We start from the raw sequence: 9554 nt of genomic DNA on the forward strand, positions 1-9554 counted from the left end.
ATTTAAGCATGCAAGTTTCAGATACATTATTAAAAAATGTTTAGATACATTGTCATTACCTTTGCTTTTATGTTTTGTTATTATTTATTGTTTTTCTCCTCATGATAACATTTGTTTTTTTCTTGTTTCACAGAGGTGAGTGTGAAATTCCTGTTTATAATTTGACTTCAGTAATGGACCTGCTTTATCTCAAATGATTTTGCCGGTACTATTTGTCTATTTTGTTAAAGTTTTGAATTTGGTTAATTAGATGATTCTAAAGTAGCAATTTTGTTTAATCATAGTTGTTTAAAAGTAATTTTGTGTTTGTTTGTTTTTACCATGAGCACCTGGGGTATAACTACAGGTCCTTCTCAAAATATTAGCATATTGTGATAAAGTTCATTATTTTCCATAATGTCATGATGAAAATTTAACATTCATATATTTTAGATTCATTGCACACAAACTGAAATATTTCAGGTCTTTTATTGTCTTAATACAGATGATTTTGGCATACAGCTCATGAAAACCCAAAATTCCTATCTCACAAAATTAGCATATAATTAAAAGGGTCTCTAAACGAGCTATGAACCTAATCATCTGAATCAACGAGTTAACTCTAAACACCTGCTAAAGATTCCTGAGGCCTTTAAAACTCCCAGCCTGGTTCATCACTCAAAACCCCAATCATGGGTAAGACTGCCGACCTGACTGCTGTCCAGAAGGCCACTATTGACACCCTCAAGCAAGAGGGTAAGACACAGAAAGAAATTTCTGAACGAATAGGCTGTTCTCAGAGTGCTGTATCAAGGCACCTCAGTGGGAAGTCTGTGGGAAGGAAAAAGTGTGGCAGAAAACGCTGCACAACGAGAAGAGGTGACCGGACCCTGAGGAAGATTGTGGTGAAGGGCCGATTCCAGACCTTGGGGGACCTGCGGAAGCAGTGGACTGAGTCTGGAGTAAAAACATCCAGAGCCACCGTGCACAGGCGTGTGCAGGAAATGGGCTACAGGTGCCACATTCCCCAGGTCAAGCCACTTTTGAACCAGAAACAGCAACAGAAGCGCCTGACCTGGGCTACAGAGAAGCAGCACTGGACTGTTGGTCAGTGGTCCAAAGTACTTTTTTCGGATGAAAGCAAATTCTGCATGTCATTCGGAAATCAAGGTGCCAGAGTCTGGAGGAAGACTGGGGAGAAGGAAATGCCAAAATGCCAGAAGTCCAGTGTCAAGTACCCACAGTCAGTGATGGTCTGGGGTGCCGTGTCAGCTGCTGGTGTTGGTCCACTGTGTTTTATCAAGGGCAGGGTCAATGCAGCTAGCTATCAGGAGATTTTGGAGCACTTCATGCTTCCATCTGCTGAAAAGCTTTATGGAGATGAAGATTTCATTTTTCAGCACGACCTGGCACCTGCTCACAGTGCCAAAACCACTGGTAAATGGTTTACTAACCATGGTATCACTGTGCTCAATTGGCCTGCCAACTCTCCTGACATGAACCCCATAGAGAATCTGTGGGATATTGTGAAGAGAACGTTGAGAGACTCAAGACCCAACACTCTGGATGAGCTAAAGGCCGCTATCGAAGCATCCTGGGCCTCCATAAGACCTCAGCAGTGCCACAGGCTGATTGCCTCCATGCCACGCCACATTGAAGCAGTCATTTCTGCAAAAGGATTCCCGACCAAGTATTGAGTGCATAACTGTACATGATTATTTGAAGGTTGACGTTTTTTGTATTAAAAACACTTTTCTTTTATTGGTTGGATGAAATATGCTAATTTTGTGAGATAGGAATTTTGGGTTTTTATGAGCTGTATGCCAAAATCATCCGTATTAAGACAATAAAAGACCTGAAATATTTCAGTTAGTGTGCAAGGAATGTAAAATATATGAATGTTACATTTTCATCATGACATTATGGAAAATAATTAACTTTATCACAATATGCTAATATTTTGAGAAGGACCTGTATGTAGGCTTTGGGAAGACCAGTATGCATGTGGGTGGTCCTATTGTTTTTCACCAGTCAGTCAGTCAGTCAGGCCAGGAGTCAGCCAGATGTTGAGGCTGGTGGGGACAGTCATACAGGAGCCAGAGCAAGAGAGGCAGCAAGGCCTATGGCATATATTTGTTGTTTGCGTGCTACTTGAAATAAAACATCACAAACAGCATTGTTGTACTTTTGGACTACATAAACCACAACCCACAGTCCAATAGTAATTATTTGAGCTACATTTTTCACCATAAACAAAGCAACACAATGAAATAATACTTAAATTGTTTAATCCTATATCAATTTTCTCTACCCAGACAACCTTTTATGAAAACCTTTCTGATGAACAGGAGGAAGAGTCCCTTTACTCCAGTAACACAAGCTTATTCCATTTATCTGTGTTTTCCCTTCATCTCCTCCCACTAACTTGCAAAAAATATGTCCCCATTAAAAATTATTGTAGAGGCATTTGTTTTTAATTCCAGTGGTTTTGAAAATAATATTCAAAAAGTCAGCTTTTATTCCATAAATTCAGCTTTTATTCCATAAAGTCAGCTTATATTTCATAATGGTGTTTTTCTCAAAGGCCTTTTTATATCACAATGTCCCTTTTAACCTAATGACTCTTGTCTGCCAATCAGCATCAGTGGGTTGGACCTACAAGGCCATTGGCTGATCCATAAGCAGCGATTAGTTTTTCTGGAGAACATAGAACCTCCAGGGGAGGTTAGAGACATTGTCGATGCTGTTGCCCGTAGATGTGGCTGTAAGGTCGGTGACAATCCCCGAACCCGGTGGTGGACACCGGCAGTAAGGGATGCTGTCAAGCTGACAGGTACTGTGAGGCCAAGTGTGCCATGGCGAAAGGCAAGGTAGCAAAGGCAAAAACTCTGGCCTGGGAGGAGTTCGGTGAGGCCATAAAAAAGGACTACTGGTCGGCCTTGACGAAATTCTGGCAGACAGTCCGGTGACTCGGGACCGGGAAGCAATGCTTCACCAACACTGTACAGTGAGTGTGGGGAACTGCTGACTTTGACGGAGTACATTATCAGGCAGTGGAAGGAGTACTGTCCTCAGTCCTGCCATCACAACTTCCCTGGTGGAAGCAAAGAACTTGGAGTTGGATTTGTTCATCACCCAGACTGAGGTCACCGAGGTAGTCAAAAAGTTCTGCGATTGCAAGGCTTCGGGAATGGATGAGATCCGCCCTGAGTACCCCAAGTCTCTGGATGTTGTTGGGCTACCGTGGCTGAGACGCCTCTTCAACATTGCGTAGATGTCGGGGACAATGCCTCTGGAGTGGCAGACCGGGGTGGTGGTGCCCCTTCACAAGAAGGCGGACCGGAGGGTGTGTTCCAACTACAGGGGGATCACACTTCTCAGCTGCCCTGACAAGGATTATGCCAGGTTGTTGGAGAGGTGAGCCCTACCGATAACCGAACCTCAGCTTTAGGAGGAGCAGTGTGGTTTTCTTCCCGGCCATGTAACATTGGACCTGCTCTACACCTTCTAAAGGGTGCTCCGGGGTTCGTAGGAGTTTGCCCAACTGGTCCACATGTGTTTTGTAGACCTCGAGAAGGCATTTGACCATGTCCCTCATGGTGCCCTGTGGGGGAGACTCTAGGAGTACAGAGTCAGGGGCCCTTTATTAGGGGCCACCCAGTCTCTGTACAAGCGGAGCAGGAGTTTGGTTCACATTGCCGGCACTAAGTTAGACCTGTTCCCAGTACATGTTGGACTCCTGCAGGGCTGCCCTTGGTCACCGGTCCTGTTCATAGCTTTCATAGACAGAATTTCTAGCAATGACGTGGATGACATGGTCCTGCTGGCCCCCTCTAGCCAAGACCTACAGCATGCACTGGGGTGGTTCGCAGCCGAGAGTGAAGCAGCTGGGATGAGGATCAGCTACTCCAAATCTGAGGACATGGTTCTCAACCGGAAAAAAGGTGGTTTGCCTTCTTCAGGGTGGAGGAGAGCTCCTGCCTGACATGGAGGATAAAAGTATCTCGGCTCTTGTTCACTACGATTAGCTTCTTGTATAAAGAGGTTTGATTTGGTAAAATGACCATAACAACATGGAGAGAAAAAAAGGAGGAGAAAACCGAACTGGCCAGGGGAGTAGGGCCTGCTGTTGACAGCTGGTGGAGGAGAAGAGAGGCATGTTGAAAGGTAGTTTTGGTCCTGGGATCATGGTGCGAACAAACAGGCATCCCAGGCAGATCAATGCATCGTTCCCTTTGCTTTCATGCACCAGCCTGGTACCTGCTCCAGTCAGAAACTAGAGAGGAGAGGAGCAGCACATTAGCGAACGTCTCTACAGGCAGGGGAATGTTTTAGATGACCAGTTAGGCTCTGGCTTCTGACATCATCGTTTACAATACCACAAATATTTGTTCACTTCATTTGCATCTTCCTTCAATTCAGTTTATTTATATAGTGCCAATTCACAACACATGTTGTCTCAAGGCACTTTACAAAGTCAGTTCAATCAAATCATACAGATTTCAAGTCAAGTACATACATTCCAATTAATCCTAACTATCAAACAGTGCAGTGAAATTCAGTTTATTATTCAAATTGCTTAAAAGGATTTTCTTTCTAAGGAAACCTAGCAGATTGCATCGAGTCAGTGACTTGCAGCAGTCACTCCTGGATGAGCTTGTAGCGACACTGGGCAGTGGCTTGCATTACCTTTGCAGCTATCCCTCATACTGAGCATGCATGTAGTGACAGTGGAGAGGAAAAACTCCCTTTTAACAGGAAGAAATCTCCAGCACAATCAGGCTCAGTGTGAGCGGCCATCTGCCACGACCGACTGGGGGTTAGAGAGAACAGAGCAGAGACACAAAAAGAACACAGAAGCACTGATCCAGGAGTACTTTCTATGGGAAAGAAAAGTAAATGTTTGTGTGTTTAGATTATTGTACTTAGAGGTTATATTTATGTATATACATTTTTTTCAGTTTTTCCAATTTTTGAAAGCATTTTACAGTCTGTAACTATTTAAATAATTTGGTACAATATTGTTTGTTATTTTGTTCACTTTTATTCATCGTTATTCATTATTGTTTTTATAATTTTTTTATCCTTCTTGTCATTATTATAGGGATTAGTTTGACCCACATGCAATACTCAGTCAGAAGATCAGATAGGGTTCAAAGATTTATTTGCAACACAAATAGAGAGTTCCTCCAGAAACAAAGGGGGCAGGGATTTCAGGGTTCACTGAAGAGAGAAATGTAGATTAGTGTAGGTCACGAATAAACAATCATCCAGAAATCCAAGGTGTTTGCTTACTTGATCACAGTGCAGGGAAAGTACCACAGGGTTTGGAAGTCAGGCAATCCAGAATGCTAGTCCAGAGCCAGCCAGAGTACTCACAAGGGCAGGAGTAGGAGGGTTAGGAGCCGAACCAGTCTTGAGATGAATAATCTAAATACACAAACTGTAGTTGAGGGTACAGGTAGTCCGAGTCCAGGTTGGAAGGTTTGGCCCACACCTCACAGGTTTCTAGCAGGAAGCAGAAATAGCAACAAAGTTAGCTCAGGTTCAAGTCAGACAGACAAAGTTTCACTGGCTTGGTGATTACCACTTGGGCAACAACACTCAGGCCACGAAGGACTGCTAGCAGGCTCCTAAATACTCCTCACAGGTATGCACAATCAGGCCAAGATCAGAAACACCTGTAAAAGAGTCAGTAGTGGCTCCAGGAAGACCTCTGGTGGACAAGCACAGGAATGAACACTCCCAATTCCCAATACTTCCTGCAATACCTTACTAGAGGTGCACCTTTAACCTGTCTTGAAATTATTTAGGACACTGATGCTCCAGGCTTCAATGGTTAAACAGGAACTTTGTTGTCATATGTCTCCGAAGACAGTAGTTTCCAGAGGCTGAAGAGTTGAAGGAAACCCAGAGACATAAATGAGGTTGATTCAGGACTTCCAGAAGCCTGAAACTTAGAGCAATCAGCTGTTCACTGATCAAGTTCACTTCTGTTGTCTGGATAAAAAGGCTTTAGATGAAATCAGATTCTTAATCTTGAGGCATAGTCCTTCTAAGGCAAACGGGTTGATTCTCTTTTTAATGCAGTCGATCAGCTGGGCTGTGTCTCTGGTCCTCTGATTCATCTGTAGCGTCTCTCCGATCTTGTTCGCTGGTCTTCTGCGAGGAAACAACCATCTAGTTCCTCTATTCTTGCCCATTTTATAGAGCATTTCCACCAAACTCTTTGTGCTCATTGGCCAGTAGTTGTTGCCATGGCTGTCCCATTGGTCACCCATAACATAAGGTGATCTTTTTTTTCTGGAATTTCCCGAGTCGTGTCCATATCAGACATGCCATCATCACCTCAGTCCTGAGCTGTCTGCTGGCCTCTTCTTTGACCTGCACCCCTGCCTCAGTCATCAGCCTTGTGCTGTAAGCTACAGCTCTCCCTTCCCCAATTCCTGAACATCTGCTCTATTCCTGTCTCACTCAACATTACGCTTCCTCTTAAACAGAGGCTTTAATTCTTACATTGGTGCTGCTCAAACTTTTAGTTACAGCATTTACTTCATTTACAGTTTAAAACCATTACTTAAACTTCATCCTTTTTATTCATACACCACACAACATCATCTCTTTCATATATAGCTGATTGAGAATTTCTAAACCTTAATGTTTTTTTATTTTAATTATCAGTTCTCAATCATATTTCAATCACGTGTTTTAACTTGAAAATCAAAGATTATTTGTTTCATTTAATACTTGTTTAATTTGATAATCGAAGATTACTAATTTCATTTAATACTTGTAGAAAATGGAAAATCATCATACATTATTCCTTTGGTTACACTTCTTGGTTATACTTCTGCAATAGATAAGACAGTTAATGTGTGACGACACACAGGCCTCTCCAGTCTCTTAGTTCTAGAATATGAGAATATGCTTGTTTCACTCTCTACTGCTTCAACTGTGTATTTTAATAATTATTGCATGGATTACACAAAAGGATATTTATTGTAATTTTTATGGATTTAACTGTGAGCAGTTAATGAATGTTGCATGGATTACATGGAAAGATCTCACCTTATTTCGAAAACACTCACCGGCCACTTTATTTGGTACACCTGTCCAACTGCTCGTTAACACAAATTTCTAATTGGCCAATCACATGGCAGCAACTCAATGCATTTAGGCATGTAGACATGGTCAAGACGATCTTCTGCAGTTTAAACCGAGCATCAGAATGGGGAAGAAAGGTTATTTAAGTGACTTTGAACGTGGCATGGTTGTTGGTGCCAGACGGGCTGGTCTGAGTATTTCACAAACTGTTGATCTATTGGGATTTTCATGCACTACCATCTCTAGGGTTTACAGAGAATGGTCCTAAAAAGAGAAAATATCCAGTGAGCGGCAGTTCTGTTGGCGCATTGCCTTGTTTTTGCCAGAGGTCAGAGGGGTATGGCCAGACTGGTACGAGCTGATAGAAAGGCAAGAGTAAGTCAAATAACCACTTGTTACAACCAAGGCATGCAGAAGAGCATCTCTGAACACACAACACGTCGAACCTTGAGGCGGATGAGCTACAGCAGCAGAAGACCACACCGGGTGCCACTCCTGTCACCTAAGAACAGAAAACTGAGGCTACAATTTGCACAGGCTCACCAAAATTGGACAATAGAAAATTGGAAAAATGTTGCCTGGTCTGATGAATCTCGATTTCTGCTGCGACATTCGGATGGTAGGGTCAGAATGTGGCATCAACAACATGAAGCATGGAGCCACCCTGCCTTGTATCAATGGTTCAGGCTGATGATGGTGGTGTACTGGTGTGGGGGATATTTTCTTGGCACACCTTGGGCCCCTTAGTACCAATTGAGCATCATGTCAATGCCACAGCCTACCTGAGTATTGTTGCTGACCATATCCATCCCTTTATGACCACAGTGTACCCATCTTCTGATGGTTACTTCCAACAGGATGACGCGCCATGTCATAACGCACGAATCATCCCAGACTGGTTTCTTGAACTTAAAAATGAGTTTACTGTACTCAAATGGCCTCCACAGTCACCAGATCTCAATCCAATAGAGCACATTTGGGATGTGGTGGAACGGGAGATTCACATCATGGATGTGCAGCTGACAAATCTGCAACATCTGTGTGATGCTATCATGTCAATATGGACCAAACTCTCAGAGGAATGTATCCACAACAACTATCTTCCCTTTTGGAATCAACTCTGATTTTCACGAAGCCGCAAACGTCTACCCGATGACAGGGTTAGAGTGTTTCAAAGAAGACTGATTGGATGATTTGAAATCCTTTAATGTTGTTGACAAATTTATTTAAATGTAGAGAGGTAAAAGACTAATCACTTGAAGAGTGCTAGTCAGCTGTCAAATAACAGACAGTTCTTTACCAACAAACATGAATAATGTTTCAACGATTTCAGTGTTTTTTCTTTCAGGTTTGAAAGAAACAAGTCGGAATCAAAGATCAGCTGTCTTCTTTGTCAGTTTGATGTGTTACTGCATAACTCTCCTGGTAAATGTTTCTCTTATTCTGATCATTATCTTGGATAATGCATTTCATGAACCAATGTATATTCTGCTCTGTGCTTTTTGCATTAATGCACTTTTTGGAACAGCAGGTTTCTATCCTAAATTTCTGTGGGATTTACTCTCTCCTGTTCATGTCATCTCTTACTCAGGCTGCCTTTTTCAGGCTCAGGTGTTGTACTCCTTTGCCTGCAGTGATCTGTCCATCCTTGCCCTCATGGCATACGATCGGTATCTGGCTATATGTTGTCCTCTGGAGTACCACTCTGTCATGTCAGTGCAAAGAGTCATTAAGCTGGCATGCTTTTTGTGGTTAACATCTTTTTTTATTGTTGGAGTCAATATTTTTCTTACATCAAGACTGAAATTATGCAGACCATATATTAACAGACTTTTCTGTGTGAATTGGAGCATTGTGTCACTGGCATGTTTTCCTAATGAAACATCCATTAATAGCATTGTTGCGAACATTACAATAATAATTTATGTATTTCATGGCTTCTTTATTGTATGGTCTTACATGTATATTGTTAGAAGATGTGCCAATTCTATTGAAAACAGGGCAAAGTTTACGCAAACCTGTGTGCCGCATTTAATCTCCTTGTCCACCTTTATTGTGACTATGATGACTGATGCTATTAACAATCGACTTAGTTCTAAACATTTAAGTGAGACTTTGCAAAATCTTATTGCAATGGAATTTCTTGTCATTCCTCCACTTATGAATCCACTCATTTATGGTTTCAAATTGACCAAAGTTAGAAGCAGAATTATTGATTTTGTTGCTTTTAAATTTAAATAAATTTAAGCACACATTTCAGATGCTGGCTTCAGCAATGGTTCTGCTTAATCTTAAATGATTTTAATTATTGATATACTGTGGAATGCCAGACATCAAACCTAGTCTCACATGTAAGATAATGATTTAGGTTCCCCCCCACACACACACACACACATGCTGCATGAATATTTTTGAAGGCTTAATACAAAGTAAATACAAAGTAAAATATGGTCTGGTGCTTGTGTATCCAG

The 9554-nt window shown here is 41.9% G+C and overlaps 1 protein-coding gene across 1 annotated transcript; it reads left to right on the top strand.

The window, feature by feature from the left end:
* Positions 1-8391: 8391 nt before the first annotated feature.
* Positions 8392-9324, top strand: LOC124870878 (olfactory receptor 1D2-like). Its single transcript, XM_047369701.1, has one exon. It carries the CDS (start codon positions 8392-8394, stop codon positions 9322-9324), a length of 933 nt encoding a protein of 310 aa, XP_047225657.1.
* Positions 9325-9554: the final 230 nt, after the last annotated feature.

The sequence above is a fragment of the Girardinichthys multiradiatus genome, chromosome 7 (genome assembly GCF_021462225.1).
Source record: "Girardinichthys multiradiatus isolate DD_20200921_A chromosome 7, DD_fGirMul_XY1, whole genome shotgun sequence".
Lineage (NCBI taxonomy): Eukaryota > Metazoa > Chordata > Actinopteri > Cyprinodontiformes > Goodeidae > Girardinichthys > Girardinichthys multiradiatus.

Bases quoted from the DNA above. Each gene is read 5' to 3' on its own strand.
- LOC124870878 (XM_047369701.1), top strand. From the start codon at position 8,392: ATGAATAATGTTTCAACGATTTCAGTGTTTTTTCTTTCAGGTTTGAAA.